Source organism: Helicoverpa zea, chromosome 31 (genome assembly GCF_022581195.2).
Source record: "Helicoverpa zea isolate HzStark_Cry1AcR chromosome 31, ilHelZeax1.1, whole genome shotgun sequence".
NCBI lineage: Eukaryota > Metazoa > Arthropoda > Insecta > Lepidoptera > Noctuidae > Helicoverpa > Helicoverpa zea.
Genome location: NC_061482.1, coordinates 1,197,488 through 1,215,346, shown reverse-complemented (window position 1 = coordinate 1,215,346; position 17,859 = coordinate 1,197,488). Strand labels below are relative to the sequence as shown.

The 17,859-nt window shown below is 37.3% G+C and overlaps 2 protein-coding genes across 3 annotated transcripts; one reads left to right on the top strand and one right to left on the bottom strand.

The window, feature by feature from the left end:
• The first annotated feature begins 194 nt into the window (after positions 1–194).
• On the top strand, positions 195–12,483 carry LOC124645181 (protein DDI1 homolog 2). Of its 2 annotated transcripts, XM_047184948.1 has the most exons (10): positions 195–701; positions 958–1,164; positions 1,803–1,869; positions 1,945–2,103; positions 2,890–2,988; positions 7,750–7,912; positions 8,467–8,656; positions 9,847–9,930; positions 10,574–10,668; positions 11,387–12,483. In XM_047184948.1, exons 1-10 carry the CDS (start codon positions 440–442, stop codon positions 11,465–11,467), a joined length of 1,407 nt encoding a protein of 468 aa, XP_047040904.1. In that variant the 5' UTR covers positions 195–439; the 3' UTR covers positions 11,468–12,483. The 2 variants fall into 2 exon arrangements, with proteins under 2 accessions (XP_047040904.1, XP_047040905.1); XM_047184949.1 differs by lacking the exon at positions 1,803–1,869 and having other exon boundaries at positions 1,974–2,103.
• A 944-nt stretch (positions 12,484–13,427) lies between these two features.
• On the bottom strand, positions 13,428–17,615 carry LOC124645122 (breast cancer anti-estrogen resistance protein 3 homolog). Its single transcript, XM_047184871.1, has 6 exons — positions 17,610–17,615; positions 16,573–16,800; positions 15,495–16,489; positions 15,254–15,422; positions 14,871–15,048; positions 13,428–14,684 (listed from the first exon to the last, which is right to left on the bottom strand). The coding sequence occupies exons 1-6, from the start codon at positions 17,613–17,615 to the stop codon at positions 14,329–14,331; spliced, it is 1,932 nt and encodes a 643-aa protein (XP_047040827.1). The 3' UTR covers positions 13,428–14,328.
• Between the last annotated feature and the right edge of the window lie 244 nt (positions 17,616–17,859).

Sequence of the window (17,859 nt, the reverse complement as noted above, 5' to 3'; positions counted from 1 at the left end):
ATAGATTTGAAAACCGATATATTTAAAAAATATAAGAAAAAAAATAAGATATGTCAATTATATAAACTGCAAAAATATCGGAAACATACCTATTTGAAATTAAAAATTAATTTGTGACATTAAATTGAAAACATGGGTGTTAAAATAAAAAGACCGTTATCAAGACACAAAGCGTAGAGAGGAAGCCAGCAAAACACACATCCCTAGCTGAGTCCACCTTAGTGAATGCCTTTGTAATTTTATTTATCGCAGGGAACAGTTCCAAGAGTTTATTTGTGCTTGTGTTAGTAAGTGGACACAAAAAAGTGTACTCAAGGGGGTCAAACAAGATTTAAAATGAATTGGCCAGTCATCCCCGGAGTGTAAATCAAATAGCACGTATTTACTTACCTTAGTGAACGCAGCCCATTCGCTGTAGCCGCATCATCCTAATTTCACAATGAAAGTCACGATTACAACCCTAAACGACGAAATCTTCGTTTTAGACGTTTCGGAAGATTTGGAGTTGGAAAATTTTAAAGCGTTTTGTGAGATTGAGTCCGGGTTCCCTGCGAAAGATTTTATATTGAATTACAACGGCAAGCCGCTTCTGGAAGATAAGAAATCGCTGAAAGAGCACGGTGTCCGCGATGGAGACGTGATCGTGCTTCTGCATATGATGCAGACAGCCTCCAACCTCAACCAGACTGATTCTAGCCAAGGTACGTGTTGATAACGCACTTTACGTATTTTCACTGTGCATTTAAAATTGCATTGTCATGCTTATTGTCACTGATGACAGAGGGTATTTTTGACTTTTTATACCTGGCAGCCAGTATGAAAACAAAGAGAAATATTTCACCTTCATTAAAAAAATAATCATGACATTTAATGCCAATTTGACTGCATATTTTTTGATCTTTTAGAGGTTGAGTTAATTTTTTAGTAAAATAAATTAAAACGTTATCTCCCTTGTAGCTTTGCCTACAGGGTTAGCTAACTTAGACTTCAGTGGCATCAGAGTCCCTCCGGGCGCAGCAAGCACCTCAATGGCGGCTAGGAACCCACCCGTGGAGGAGGACCCTCGCATCATCAGGGAGATGTTTTTAGCCAACCCGGACCAGCTTGCTCTGCTCAAGCAGAACAACCCAAGATTAGCCGATGCACTCCTCAGCGGCAACTTAGGTCAGTACCACTGTTGTTTTGATTATGTTAATGTCAATGTTAATAATTACCGGTGCTTTTCCTTATTTCCAATGCATACCTGTTTAGTTGAGTTCTTTAGTTTCTTATTGCTTTCATATTATTTTGCTGTTTTTATTAAGAAATGTAGTATTGATTTATAGCTTTAATTATAGTAATAACTGTAGGCAGAAGAAAGTCTATATTTCAGAACAACATTCAAGCATTGGTGTTTGCTTCACTTGAAAGAGTCAATTGCTCTTAAATTAGTCAAAACTATGTTAAATCTTTTTAGTAATGCTTGGGTGGAGTTCTAGCATATAGACTTAATTATTCTTTCCTTTCTATCTGTCCGAGTATGTAGTATTATCTTCTGAAGGGAACATATTAAATAGATAACAATGTAGCTTGTAACAGGCTTAACCTCTGACCACAAAATGACACAAACTACAACTATTAGTCTAAATTCACCCAATTGGTTTAACAAAGGGTATGCAGAAATTATTAATAATAACTGGTAGTAGATCTTAGTAAAACAAAGCAATTTGTTAAAACTACGCAACTAACAGCCGGTAATTATTAATAATAACAAAATTAACCCTTACAAAAATAAATATTGTAAATGTAAATCTTTTTCATAGATACATTTGCTTCTGTGCTTCGTGAACAAATCTTAGCTAGAACGGAACGCCAGCAACAGCGTATAAGGTGAAAAATTTCAGATTGGATTGATTGAGATAGGTGTTTCATAGGGACTTTTACTTAAAGCTAGACTTATTTCAGGATGATGAATTCAGATCCATTTGATACAGAAGCGCAGCGAATGATTGCTGAGGAGATCCGTCAGAAAAACATCGAGGCTAACATGGAGGCGGCCATGGAGTACAACCCGGAAACGTTCGGCACGGTGGTCATGCTGTACATCAACTGTCATGTTAATGGGTAAGTGGTATTTTAAACCCCCTTCTTCCCTACTCCTCATGTCATGTTCTTCATTCCCAAGTGTGACTGGTGAAGTCTTCATTCTTTATTGTGGTGCTCCAGTTGCTCTGATGTTTGACTGTTTATAGGGCTGCTGTCATCGTTTTCTTGGCTTACCACATCATCATCAGCAACTAAGATGTTTTACAGGCTAACAGCTAATCGTCAACAGCCAATGGGCGATCTACATTGAATATTTTATGAGGATTACCGATTACTGCATATTTGTTTAAACAACAGTATCTTCTAACATCAAATTATGAAGGCAACATAAAAGTGTCTATTGACCATTTTCAGAGTCCACGTTTCTACCGACAGGCCCCCTCATTTTAAATGTTAATTAGAATTTACATTTCAATATCAAATAAACATCAGCCTAATTCTGCCGTTTTTAAATTCATTGATTTGCATGAGATAGTTTGTTCACCTTTTTGATTACGTATTAAGTAATCAATTGCGCTTATGTTCCGAACATTTCGAAAAATATTAAAACAGTATTTTCCAAACCTTACAATTTTCTCCCTTAGAAAGACACTTTGACCCCATAATTCAATTATCCTATTGATGGGAATCAAGAACCTTTACTTAAAATGGGCGCAACCACTTTATTTTACTGCTAGAAAGAAATAGTCGAACAAACTTTCTCATTACCAGTGTTATTAGAAGTCGCAGTGGTAAAAAAGCCTGCCCATTCCCGTTGTGTCCCAGTGATAATAATCATTTACAAGCACTGTAACTTTGTTCCAGATTCCCAGTTAAAGCATTCATCGATTCCGGCGCTCAGACCACAATCATGTCAGCAGCTTGCGCCGAGCGATGCAACATTATGCGACTGGTGGATACTAGGTATGTAATCTAAAATAATACTTTTTTTTATCGTCCCACTGCTGGGCACAGGCCTCTTCTCACACGGAGAATGATTGAGTCTTAAAATAATAGATATTATTGTAGATTTGTAGCTTCATTTCCTAGCGATCGTGTGTCTAGCAAGGCGAAAATAATAATTGCATTGCATTGTTACTAATTGCGTAAAAAGAAATGTTTGATTTGATGAACAGTAAATTAATGATAAGTATTGATAGATGTCTGCAATATGTGTGAATTTGATGAATTTTCTTGCTTAGTTAATGTAACATTTGAGCTCTGCGTGTTTTTCAATTGAAACATCATTATTCGATAGCAGACTGATTGATGGCACTGTAATAAATCAAATGTCAAACCAATATATTCAATCAGGCGAGTGCAAGCTTGCTTCACTTTAACGATGTACCACGATTTATGATGCCACTGCAGACTTTATCTTCTCGTGTATTTGATCGAAAGACAGATCGGCGCAAATTGTCTAATTTACGCAGTTTTATTGTAGAACTAGCCGTTTTCCCGCGGTTTTACCCGCGTCCCGTGGTAACTACTGCCCGTACCGGGATAAAACATAGCCTATGTTACTCGTGGATAATGTAGCTTTCGAGTGGTGAAAGAATTTTTAATTCGGTCTAGTAGTTTTTGAGCCTATTCATTACAAACAAACAAACAAAGTTTTCCTCTTTATAATATAAGTATAGATGAATGTCTTTAATGGAATACACGTTTAGATTCAAGTTAAACTAAATTTTAGCCGGGGGACCACGCCTTACATACCACTGACGTGAAGTGGTTTTGTTTCTTTGTTTTGTTAGGTGATTGAGGGTACTGGACACCCATTCTCTCCTCTCCTAAATCCCCTTGCTTTCATTACATATTCCAACTCCCGTCGGTAAATTTCCCATGTATTCCGAAATATCGATGCCGCCCGGCCACGCCCTTGCAACACCTTTGTTGCACGTGTCCAATACAGACAATTATCACTTTCCGTCAGGATTCATATGCTTATTTCCCCCGTATCACATAAAAAAGTAACTTTGAAAGCGAAGTAGACAGAGGGGAACAATATAATAATATTGTACAGTTTTGTTATATTGAAAAGAGTATCCATGTAGATTCTTGATAATCTTTCTCCATGGGGTTAACATTTTTGGAACCGTGCAACTAGTGGCTGATTTTTTATGGCAATAATCTATATGATCCATTTGAAATAAAAACTTATATTCCTTTTTGGACAGAGTCATTTTCGCGTTAAAGATATTTGAACGAATAACTTGTGGCCTAGCGTGGAGTTACCAACGAAATTAGAATTTCAATACTTTTGAAATGTTTTATTCAACAATAGTATTATATTTGTAGATTCTACAAACAAGCAACAGTTTGTTAGACCGTTATCTCGAAATATGTAGCCAAACGATTTTGTGATCGATATAACAATATTTCGAAATAGCCTGATGGGGTCGGGAATAATTTTATGGGTTTGTATTGATATAAAAGAATTCAATTAAAAGAAAACCCGTAAAAATATAATTAGAAAAATTTACTTTCCCCGAAATTTCCCTGTTTCGTAAGAAGGGGAAAAAATTTATACATACCTACCAGGATAAAAATAGAATTGTTTCTACGTCCCCCATGGAAAAATTTACAGGGGTACGACTAGATACTGTGAATGATTTTTCGGCTTTATAATTGGGTGTATAATTTTCGCGAAGCTTTTGTATGTAGTAAAAAGCTTATAATATATTTATTTAGTAGCAGTCATCTCTCAAGGGAATTACTGGAACTAGAAAAAAGTCTATCACAGTCAAAAAAGTACCTATCTCCATTTATCAATTTCAGCAGTTTTAACTTGAAAATTGTAACTTGTAACGAAAAAAAAAGTCGTTTTGGTATTCATAATATTAGTTGGAATGATATACTTTTTTCTCCCTAATAATAACCTTTCTTTATCCTTGCCTGATGTAAATAAGAAAGAAAGAAAGAAAGAAAATACATTTATTCACATGGACATAACGCATAGACAAATACAAACAATAATACAAACAAAAACGAATTAATAATAAAATAGAACTACAGAAGGCAATACACAATAGTGGGGGAAATATGCGTCACATCCACGCAAAAAGGCCCTTGCTCAGCATGTTGCTGTCACTCTGTTGGACAGAGTCTCAGCGCTGGTTTTCAGCAAAAGCCGAAAGCTGACGTGTTAACGTCCGCCGGCAATTTAAATAATATATATTAAAAATAAAACAAAATTTCACATCATAACGTACAAATAATTTGTCCGTGCATTGAACTCAAATGTTGTTATGACTTTAATCCTACGTATATTGGCTTATTAATACTTTTGTAGGAGCATCGTTAATATCAGTTTTAACACCCACCGGTGTTCTTTTGTTTACTACTACTCAATATAAGGCTGAGAGTACAGTAGGCAGAGATTTGCGATGCGATTGGAGCGATGACCATGCTATGGCTACGTTATAAGGGAGAACATTTGACGTATATACGCTTTAATTTTGTCAATACGTTGATGTAGCCGATTACAGTAATGTTTTTACTCCTTCAATCGCATAAAGGAATCAAAGCTTCAAAGATAAAAACATCAAAATCGTTTATTTTCCAAAACTTTGTACAAGAAGTTGTACTATTGGCCCCAAACCAGCCTGAGTCTTGGGCACCAGTTTATAGTATACAGTCTACAGCTCTTTGGGTATAATCCAGACTAACCTGAAAGTAAAATGTATGATCGCTAGTAGGTAATATTCCATGTGCGGGGTAGCCATATTACAAGATATTCTCGCAGGTAATGTAGCTTCAGCCTTAGAGTTCACTTATACGGACTTAATAAGCCACCCTCATGATCTCAACACAGGTATTGTTGAGAATCTATTTAGAGACGCCGTATTCAGTTTCACGAGAAATCTGTTTCTTGTGAAAAACATATTTGTTTAGAGGATTATTCTGTTGTTGTTATTGATATGTATTTTTTTCCATGCTTCCTACAGGAAAATTTTATAGAGTATTTTTATTAAACCTCGCAGTAAACAAGTGCTTCCAGATTGTTCCAAATAAAATCGAAAACATAACACTTCAGACAACTTATACAAGAGAAAAAATTGAGTGTTTATTTTAGTCAAAAAGTACCCTTTGAAAATCATTGTTTCCATAGTAGTTAGCTAGTTAAGTGGTTAGTCCGACAGCTGTGTACTGTGCTGTGTGCCTTGGGTTCGATTCCCGAGTCAGTCACAATCGCTTTATGGATTTTTAAGAAATTCATGAAAAAGCCCGGAATTTGAGTTAGTGGTTATACACCTAAGAGACCACGTAAATGGGCAAATGATCTCTGGTCGTGTCGAATTGCCGGGCCCGCAGTCTATAAGAGTGAACACTCGTCGAAGTAATAATAATACAGTGTGAGCCTTATTTATGTGCACATATCTGAATTGACAATCTATGCTTAATCTATCTTCTATCTTCTATATAAATAAAAATGAATTGTTGTTCGTTAGTCTGATTAAAACTCGAGAACGGCTGGGCCGATTGAGCTGATTTTGGTTTTAAAATGTTTGTCGTAGTCCAGGGTAGGTCTAAACGGTGAGCAAATAAGGAAAAATTGCGAAAATTAAAAAAGTATTGTGTCGTGTGTTTGTGACTTACTAAATATGCCTCCAAATTAGGCGGTACAAAGTTCGCCGGGTCAGCTAGTTTAAAATATTAAAGAATCTCTTAACTATATACGAATGCATTGATATAACATCCGTGTCTGGGCGTAAACTGCACTATAATATGTCCTGTGCCGATGGCTGAGAAAAGATAATTAAAGTCAACACCAGCCAGGTATGTTTTTAGGCGGCAAGAAGAGTCAGGTACACCCCTTCACCGTGCCCAGGTGGAAGATAGTCTATGACTATTTGTCATGCTATTTAGTCAGATAATGGCTGATCTTCGAGAACAGCCGTCCAAAGAAGAAGGACATAATATATATAGCCTATCTTACTTGGAAAATTGAAGCTTTCGCGCACTGTAATAATCTTTCTTATCGGTTTAGTATCGGAGCCTTTAAGGTACAAAAAAGCAAACAACATTTTTTTCCTGTTTATTATATTACTATAAACATACCGTCAACTCTTTCTTGGCAACAAGATAAGTTTTAGCAATAGATTTAAAAGAATCTTTAATTTTAATCGATCTTTCTACAACTGTCTGTAAAGCGGTAGCCAAGTCTTCCCACTCAATATATTCGCAGTATTCGAATCTGTTATAGCGTGTGGTACGCATAGTATAAGTTTCTGTGCTCAACGAGTGTGTCTGACGTTTTTATTGCAGTTAATTGTAAGGCAGGTCAATTTGTGCATGCGTTATCGTTTACAATACTACGTTTTTGTTGTGATGCCGCTCGCGTGGTTTCGGAGTTTGTGTGTGTAAACGGTATAAAAAAATCCATCTATTTAAGTTCATGTAAATTTTATTTACTTATCTGCATATTACATATAGAATAGATAATACATTTTGTTAAGTGTGTACTTGTTAATTATAGTATATTTGTTAAGTAATTTAAATATTTAAGAAAATGTGCGTTTGTAAGTGTGTTTATCTACTTAATTTCCCTTCATTTTGGAGGGAAATAAATGGGAATAGGAGGTACATATATATCATATATCTACCTACAAAGAGCTGATGCTTCGCGCTAATATAGCTTTAAAAAATACATATCTCTGATGTCTGATTTCCCTTCTTCATCAGATGGGCAGGTATAGCCAAAGGGGTCGGTGTGCAGAGGATCATCGGCCGTATCCACATGGTGCAGATGAGGATCGAGAAGGACTTCCTCACCACATCGTTCTCCGTGCTCGAGGAACAGCCGATGGATATGCTCCTCGGTTTGGACATGCTCAAACGACATCAGGTAATTATAATCTCTTCAAATGTCCATCTCCCGAGCCTCTTCCCAACTATGTTGGGGTCGGCTTCCAGTCTAACAGGATGCAGCTGAGTACCAGTCCGGGCAGCCCAAAACCTATGGTTAGACTGGTTCCGGTAACAGACTTACTGGCTTCTGACTACCCGTAACGACAGCCAATGTTCAATGAAATTTTTTTAATCCTTACTAAGTAATTGTGTGTGTCTGGCTAGTTATCAAGCCAAACTATTGTACTGAATACATTTAAGATAAAATTACACCGTTTTTTTGAGCCAGAGAAAGGCAAGAATCTCGGGGAACAGCTAGTATAATGGTTTTGAAGGATGTTAAATATTTTTCTAAATGAATAATTCCAAGTAAGTAAAATAATTTTTATTCATATCTACCTGCTAGTTCTAAACATCTCATCCGTAAGACTGTTTCAGAATTGTATAATATACTTAGATGTTTTATTATATGTGTCATAGAAAACGTACCTACATGCAAAGTTTTTTAGTGTCGAATAAAACAAAAATTCTTAACTGTCCTATTGTACACAGTGCAACATTGACTTAAAACGCAACGTGCTCCGTATCGGCACGACCGGTACCGAGACCCCATTCCTGCCCGAGTCCGAGTTGCCCGAGTGCGCCCGACTCTCGGGCTACTCCGAGGACGAGATCGTCAACCAGTCCATGCGAGATCACGAGGAAAGACAGGTCAAGGAAGCCATGGAGAAGTCCAAACAAGGTGGGCGACCAAAAAACAAATAAAACGTACCAAATCAAATTGTGCCGATGTCTTTTTTTGCACCGTAATAAATAGTAACGTTTTATTTTCAAAAAACAATAAAAATCGTAAAACTAATGTGTTTTGTTTCTGTTGTTGATTGCATGCGGTAGGTTGTTATACGCGCGCATTTTTGTCGGGAAAGTCGGGTCAGTGAATGGGAACGAACGTTGAGAAACTATGAAAAGGGGACTTTATCCAACTGATTTGTATTAAGAACTCATATTTTCTGAAGATTTTTTAGTACTACGGACGTGTCAAGTTGTTTCGGTATGTGCGCTTGATTTTTAAGTATTTTTCTTGATTTCATTGACTGCACTTTTTCGAGTAAATATGCACGAAAGAATGGGTTTGTGACATTCTACTGAAATGTTATTCGGGCCCTACGGTGAAAGCGCGTTAATTATTTTGTTTCAAGTACAATAAATTGTTGTTTTTTGTTTTCTTGATTTTCGTTCAACTATGCGAATTTAACACATTTATTTTAACTTTTGTGAATATTCGTGTTTGTTAGAATTTAAATTAGAAAAATGTCAGAAGCCCTTTCTGTTACAAGTTGTTATTAGGTAATATAGTTCGGCCATTCAGAGAATGCGTTCCTGACACGTCGCGATTGAACTGACGACGTAATAACATTCATTGATTATTGATATAATAATGTTGTTTTAATGCTCCTCAATTGTTAAAACGGTAAACAACCAGCAAAAATATTTTTATCGTAAATGCAACGCCATTGCAAAGTTACGTCGTCAGTTCAATCGCGACGTGTCAGGAACGCATTCTCTGAATGGCCGAACTATAGTTACTGTATTTGTAAGATCATACTTGAATCATTGTGTAATTTAGAGTAGGGTCGGTTGTAGGCGTAAAATAAGTATACAGAAACATTATTGTAAAATCACTACTGTACTGATGTAACGTATTTGGCCCAAAATCACTGACAAAATAAACGGCAGTTTTTCGTCAAAACTTCAAACCATATTTTACTTAAACTTGAAAATTCATAGCAAACTATTCTTTCAAGAAAACTGTAATTTATGTTATTAGTGAACATGGGCCTAACCTGTTGTCTTTTAACGTATTGTGTGTGTATTTAATAATTTATTTACACATTAAATGCTACATGTAATAACATATTGTACGTTACACAGAGGCTGGCGGACTCCTGAGTCTTCGGCCCACTACTAGCGGCCAGTCGGCCCCGGTGCCCATGCAGATCAATAACCAGCGAATGGGTAAGTTAATTATTAAATTATTTATTCAAACTTGTGCAAAAACAGCACTTTTTGAACATCACAAGTGCACCTATCATATTATCTGGGGCCTTTGTTGCGCCACTTCTTCTTCCCAGTAAAAACACATTGCAAGTGGTGACGTTTTGGGGGCTGTCTTTTGTAAATTCCTGACGTTCAAAAAGTGCTGCTTTGCAGCTAAGTTTGAATAAACGGTTTTTCATTTTGATCTCTGCATCGTCCTAGGGTTGACTGAAGAGAATGCCTGTGGCATTAAGCCCGTCTATGTAATGTAATGTTGAATAAAGTTAAATAAAATTTACAAAAGATAGCCCCTAAAACGATCATCCTTCACTGCTGGGAAGAAGTGGCGCAGACTAACGTAACAGTAGTCCGTTTAGACAATTAACATACAAAATAGCTGAACACTTATGAAAGACTGTGTTCAGCGTTTACTGTTATTCTCTGGAAAAAAAACAAAGTTATTTAGTGATTGCAATGTTGCTCTTTTATTTAAAGTTTTTCAAAATGATGAGTTTTTTGTTTTTGTCGCTAAGTTTATATTTGGCCCAATTTTATCTCCGTCCAAATAAATATAGTACTTTTAATGTATAAAAAGCTTAATATATATGTTTTCTGTTTTCAGTTCTGGGAGATCCTAGCCAGACTATCATGCCGAATGACAACTTCGGTGAACCAGAGGTGGAAGAAATAATGTCTTTGGGCTTCACCAGGGAACAGGTATGTTAATGCTTATTTAATTATTTTTATCTTAATAAGTTGATCCATTGAAAACTAAACAAACAAAACAAGTTAACTGGCCAATACATTTTATAGTGCCATCCTCATCCTCCGAGCCTTTTACCCAACCATGTTGGGGTTGGCTTCCAGTCTAACCGGATGCAGCTGAGTACCAGTGTTTTACAAGCAGCGACTGTCCCATCTGACCTTCTCAACCCAGTTACCTGGGCAACCCAGTAGTACCCTTGGTAATACTGGTGTCAGAATTACTGGCTTCTGACTACCAGTAACAACTGCCAAAGACAATAGATCAGAAATGACACCCAGGACCGGGAGTTTAACATTTATAATCTAATCAGTTATTTGGGAGCCAACCATATATAAAAAGTAATCAAAAAATGCTTTCTCTTCATAATACATCCTACTTCCTACTAATATATATTATTATAAATGCGAAAGTTTGTGAGAATGTATGGATGTATGTTTGTTATTCTGTCACGCAAAAACGCCTGACCCGATTTGGTGGAAATTTGGTATGTAGTTAGATGACACCCTGGATTAACACATATGCTACTTTTTCTCAACAAACCACGCGGGCGAAGCCGCTGGCAGAAGCTAGTATTAGATAGTATAAGCCTGTGCTTTACATTTGTAATTACCCTAATAAATGTATAAAAATGTAAATTATAGTGACTGAATAGAACCTTTCTGATTTCAGGCTATTGTGGAGCTCCGGCGCTTCAACGGCGATAAGACTCAAGCGACTGTGGCCCTTTTCGCCAAATCCCTCAAGTTTTGAGCATCAGACTGTCGACTATATAAACGACTTGATATAATATACCATGAATTTAATATAAACCTTTACTGTAGTCAACATAAACAAAATGGTTATGTATTTTGTTCTCGATCGTTCCAAAAAATGTATATTTTGTTTTATTTTTTTTTCTTTACTTTTATGGAAAATTCAAAATCGAAGTTGCTTTTTTCTACTGAGGATTTAAAGTTTATTTACAGATTTTTCTTTACTGTTGTTTTTATTTTATGTTTTTTTGAAGAGTTGTGCATTTGTTTGACTGACCTGGCCTGGTAGTATTGGGTGATTCTTGTTCCGTTTCATTGCAATCATCATGGATTCGCTCCGATATACTTTACTCTGGTGTCATTTAATGGAAACTAATGATTATACGACTTTTTCAATGCTAGTTATCACCGCCATGTATTAGGTGTTCCAATATTAATTAAGGTAATGTCTCTGACTTGGATTAAGTGGATCTTCCTATGTATTTTGCAAGTTGCCGAACTTGGATTAGTGCTAAGCCCGCTATCAAGCGTTATTTATGCATTACATGTAATCGTAAGTAATTTTGGCAAAGATCGTGTGACATGAAATATACCCGTTTACAATGACCTATGAAATCCGTCTTCGTAACAACCGATCTGCCACATGACTATATATTTGAACTTTTACATAAATAGTTTTACTGTCACCGAATTAATATTTAACTTATAATAATACGTAGAAGCATAATGTGTAAGACATAAGTTTACTACTCCAGGAATTAGCTTTTGGCTATTTATGTAAAATACTTTAGTTTCTTACTTTCTTATTTTCCTTTTGTCTTTTTCTTATCCGTTTTACATTTGGTTTCTAGCAGATGTAAATTGCTTTTGTACTGGGTAACCAATGGTTTAAAGGTATTTAAATTTATAAAAAAAAACTTCAATTTTGTACGAGATAGGTTTTTTACCTAGTTTAAGTTGATTTTTGTATGTTTTCATCATTAAAATGATTGAAATAAAACATAGTTTACGTAATCAAGTGTCGTTTTATTAATATTTCTAATTACTACTAAGTTCGATTCAGCCCTTATACCTTGAATCCTTAAAAACTCACGATTTGTAAAAGATTCAGTATATATTCTCACTACGGTACCTAAAACAGGTTTATAATAGGCATGTCTGCCTATTTGAGCCAAACTCAGTCTCTGCTCTTTTATAGGCATGTCTGCCTATTTGAGCCAAACTCAGTCTCTGCTCTTTTATAGGCATGTCTGCCTATTTGAGCCAAACTCAGTCTCTGCTCTTTTATAGGCATGTCTGCCTATTTGAGCCAAACTCAGTCTCTGCTCTTTTATAGGCATGTCTGCCTATTTGAGCCAAACTCAGTCTCTGCTCTTTTATAGGCATGTCTGCCTATTTGAGCCAAACTCAGTCTCTGCTCTTTTATAGGCATGTCTGCCTATTTGAGCCAAACTCAAAAACTACTGAACGGTTTTGCCCAACCGTGGATATGTAGTTCACATGATTGCACGTCGACTGCAATTGATCTGCAATCGGACTGCATTCGTGTCAACTCATTGTGTCAACTGTACTTGAACTGCAATTTTCTGTTGGATTAAGGGCTTATTACACTTGACTTGGTCTAATTAGGTTTCTATTATAAACTAGCTGGTCCCGCGAACTTCATATCGTTTAAACCTTCCCTGGACGTCTAGAAACATTTTAAAACCAAAATCAGCTCAATCGGCCCAGCCGTTCTCGAGTTTTAATCAGACTAACGAACAACAATTCATTTTTATTTATATAGATATATGATTTAATGAAACCTACCTTCCTAAATGCGATTACATTTGTCTGAATTTAGTCAAGTTAAATAAGCCCTTTAGTTGAAATGCGGTACGTATGTTTAGAGCCTTGAGTTAGTTTAGACATTGAGTTAAATATTGTCTTTGCAAAAGCGGGGTAAATAAACACAAGTGAATGTTCAGATTGGTATAATGATCACGTTTTACAAATGTATAACAAACAGGGCAGTACAATTAGAGTGTAATATGGCATTATCTTAACTATTCTATAAATAAATACATTATTTAGATCTAAATGGATAACTAATGGTTGTTGGTTTACTAGATAAAATTCATAAGGGTTGGCAGGGAATCAAATAAAGTTACCGGCACGGATATTGAGCTCTCAGCGGAAGAGTGGGGATCGCTTTGCGCACTGTACACATACCTAAGGCAATAAACCAATAAATCGCTTCTGCGCAGGTGAAGGTCAGGGCTCAATATCCGTGCCGATAACTATACCTCCCTGCAAAAAATTCAACAAGCCAGTAAAATTATCTCACGTTCATAGTACACAACTATATGGAATTCGCAATAAGTAATACTTAGTACTAATATTATCATCGCTGCGTTATGTCTACAACAAAACCATCACGATAAACAAACAATACTTATTACAAAATTGGCGTTTTGATTAAAAACTGTTCCCAATAATTTATCTATCTAATGATTTGGTTACCAGACATAGGATTTTAACATTACCCATATCCCTACTAATGTTATAAATGCGAAAGTAACTCTGTCTGTCTGTTACGCTTTCACGTCTAAACCACTGAACTTATTTTAATAAAATTTAGTACAGAGATAGAGTTGACCTTGAAAAAGAACATAGGATAGTTTTTATCCCGGACTTTTGAAGAACTCTCTTGGAAACGTGATATAACAGAACTCAACGCGGGCGAAGCCGCGGACGGAAGCTAGTAAGTAATATAAAATTAATATCTCCGGTAAGCGAAACGTAGGATAGATAGAATATCAGGAATGGCCTTTCGTAGATAACCTACTTCAGTGATATGGTAACATTTCTAATATTAACTTAAACATCGTCATCGGGCGGCTGACTGGCTAATTTAGTCGCCATAGCTGTCAATATATCGGTAAGTCGAGCGAATCTCTGGTTTGGCGTTGTCAATGCCCCCCTCTCTCCCCACAAGAAGTTTATATGGAACTCTGTTCTGAACAGCTCGAGGAGTGTGGGGTCAAGCATTGGACCTAAGGAAGACATCTCTTGTACTACTGTTCTGGCGTTGCGTTTGAACATGTCCAGCTGGTTAGGGAAGTGCCTAGCCGCGTCGAGGTGAGCTGCAGTCGCGTTGAAATCGAACTCGAGGCTGTTCATCAGGCTGGCGGGGAATGTGTCGTCTGGTTGCATTAAGCCTCCACCCTCGCCATCTGGGAAACAAACGCCGGTCTAGACAACTATGTCAAATAATAGGACATTCTAAGAAAGGTTCCAAACAAGAGTTGAACCGTGCCGCAATTAATGAAGCTATTCTTTCTATCCGCATTTTCAGAACTGGCTTCAAACTATGGTACCTATTTTCATCATTGTTAACTACCTCCTTAGTAGAAACTCACCAAATAAATGGAAGCACAGAACTGGCGGTAGGATGTAAGGCGTGGTGGTATTCGGCGGCAGCGGGTTCGTGCCTTCATTCATACTCTTAAAACAAGGCCTCAATTTCGCCTCGAACATAAACGCATTGTCCGTATACACCCGCCTTAAAATGTTCCACGCATTCTCTAAGCATTCCACCTGAGAAAGTAATTATACAATAATGTTATTTAAAAACAAAGGAAAGACTCATCTGCCGAATTGAAAAAACAAAAACAAATTGCGTGAAAAATTCGCGTGAAATGCATGACAATACTCGGCAATCAGTTGAATACATACATACATGCATACATTTCAGCAGCCTCATAAACGTACATTATATTATATCAACTCAAATAATAGCTACCTGAGGCATACAAAGTCCAAACATGATAGCCGAAAACCCATACAGGTTCCCCAAAGCGGTCTTCGTTTCAACCGCCAGCAGGATCCAGTCGTTAATGGTGTCAGCTCGCTGCCTGTCTGTTTGGCAAGTCAATATTGTCACCGCTATCAAAAGGCGGAAAGTTTCGATCCTGAAAACATAAATCTCTTAAAATACTGCCCACTATTTGTGAAGATTCTTTCCCATCAACAGTTTCCCTTACCTTTCTATGACATCTAAACGTAGTGGTCGGCCTTGTGGAAGAAACAATAGCTCCAATCCCGATGCTGTTTTGTCCAGACCCTCGATTTGTATAGCATCATCAAAAAAGAAAAACAATTCAACTTTCGTCATGTGGTTCGCTAAAATCCTGGGCCCAGAAGTGCGCAGTAACAGCTTAATTGTATGTAATGTTTCAGATTCCAGTGGTTTTGTTAGCCCAGTGGGTATGATTTGCGATTGGAAGTTCTCTAGATTTATTCTGGAATCTACCACGTAATCCAAATTCTCTGACTGTAATAGCCGCGCTTCAGTTTGTTCATAGTCAAATTGTTGCTTTATGGTGGGTGTCACCAGATTGTAGTCCGATTCCATTCTAGATTTGTTCGGATCACTGTGCGCTGAACTCTGCGTGGAATCTCCGGATCCGTTTCCAGAATCTGACCCTGAAACTTGGTAGAGGCGTTGGAGTTCTAGTCGCCTTTCATCAGCCTTGGGTCCATCGTACCTGGCTGGCTTTGCTGGAGGACTAGTGGGAAGGTTAGCATCCCAGGTATTGGACCCGGAGTTAGGATCACTGCAGAAGTTTTTGCCATGCATGCTAGTTTGACTCTGGATGACGCCGTCTGCGCTGGCGCTCTTCCCGTGAGTGACGTGTTGACCCATATCGATAGGGGTAAGTGAGTGGGATCTTTGTTTCTTAAAAGGCACTCTGAGCTGCATTCCTGGTTTTGCTGCAAAATGGCTGTACAAGCTGTACGGGTTACAGTAAGACCCATCTCCTACGGGTGAAACGACGGAGCTAATATCATCATTCTGAATGTAGTTGGTGAGGGGAGTCACCCGATTGGCTGGATACTGTATCCTGGCTCCCGACGCCGCTGATATCGGCTTCCCAGATCCCACATAAGAGGTGATGAGATCAGCGACCGTATCATAAGCTTCATCTTCAAACTGGTATTGGTGTCGTTCGTACACAGTGTCAGGGTGTACGACAATCTAGAAAGCAGTTCACACAAATCATCATAATATTTTTCCAGTGAAATAAATGAAAGGTAAACAGTGCGTGGTAACTGACTTACCCGTTGTATAACGAAATGCAAATGTTGTCCGTTTGAGCGACAGCTGAGAACGTAGTTGTCTGGCTGTGATGAAGAGTCCCTGACGAGGAACTCGCGGTCCTGTTGGAGTAGGCTCTCAGCAGCTGTTCTGCTGAGGGCGCCGTGGTACCAGCCATGGGAGATGATCTGGTCGGATGGCAAGGAGAACTCCCACTCTAGGAGTCCCGACGTGGTCATCACATTGGGATCCTAACAACCAAGCAAATATAAACTTTAAGTAGGTTTTTTAAGGTTCATTTGTCCTTACGACACTAAACGTCAACGAATTAAAAAAATACGATTATATTAAAGAATCGGACAGTGAAGAAGCAAGCTGGGAAAGTCTTTGCCTATCAGTGGTAAACTAGACTACTAATAATGAAATCACACGTCTGGATGTGATGATCTATCTGTGTATATTAGATAGTAAAGACAATGGATTTACAAATACAATTTCAAAAACACCGATAATTTATGTTTATACGGAAGTAGAACTGTTACGTTACTAATTACAACTTCTTAAATCACTAAACAACAATAACAGAAGTTTTCCTGAATGAAATCCTGACGTCAACAGTACTACTCACATTGATTTTTACATTAAAATATTAAAACTCAAATAAAGTTCTCGATAAATAAATAAATAGTCAACATTTTCCCTCAAATCAAACGTTTACTTCTCAGAATACTTTATCTCGCCATTCAATTACCTATCTCCGTCCACAGTAATAGATTTCCGATATTCCAGGAAGATAGTGACCTAGAATTTACTGGCTTGTAAACGATGGTACTTCAAAAGACTCTCGGAGGCTGTCCCGTAATATAATTTCTCGTAACCCACCTAGTTAACACAATTATTCCTATACACACTGAATACACGATAAACCAACGTTTTCATATCATATTTTCGGACATTGCATTAAAAAGTGCAGCTAAATCCTTCTTTTATTTGAACCTCCTTTTATAATATTTTGCGATTCGTTGCAAAAATAAGTAACGAGCTCATATTGAATTCATACAAACATATCAACAACTCCCAGTTTAGATTCCTTATTGTAAATTGATTAGGCTGATATATCACTAACAAAACCATAAGAAATAATCTTAAAAGACACATTTAAACTTATAACTTACCATTTCTTTAAATCACTTCATAGATAATAATAGAATCGTGTTTATATTTGGCAGTCACGTTTGTGCGAAGCCGGCGTTTCACCCCTAACTTAGGGGTCGCGGCCAATCGATAAAACACCTCCCATTTTGAAGGGT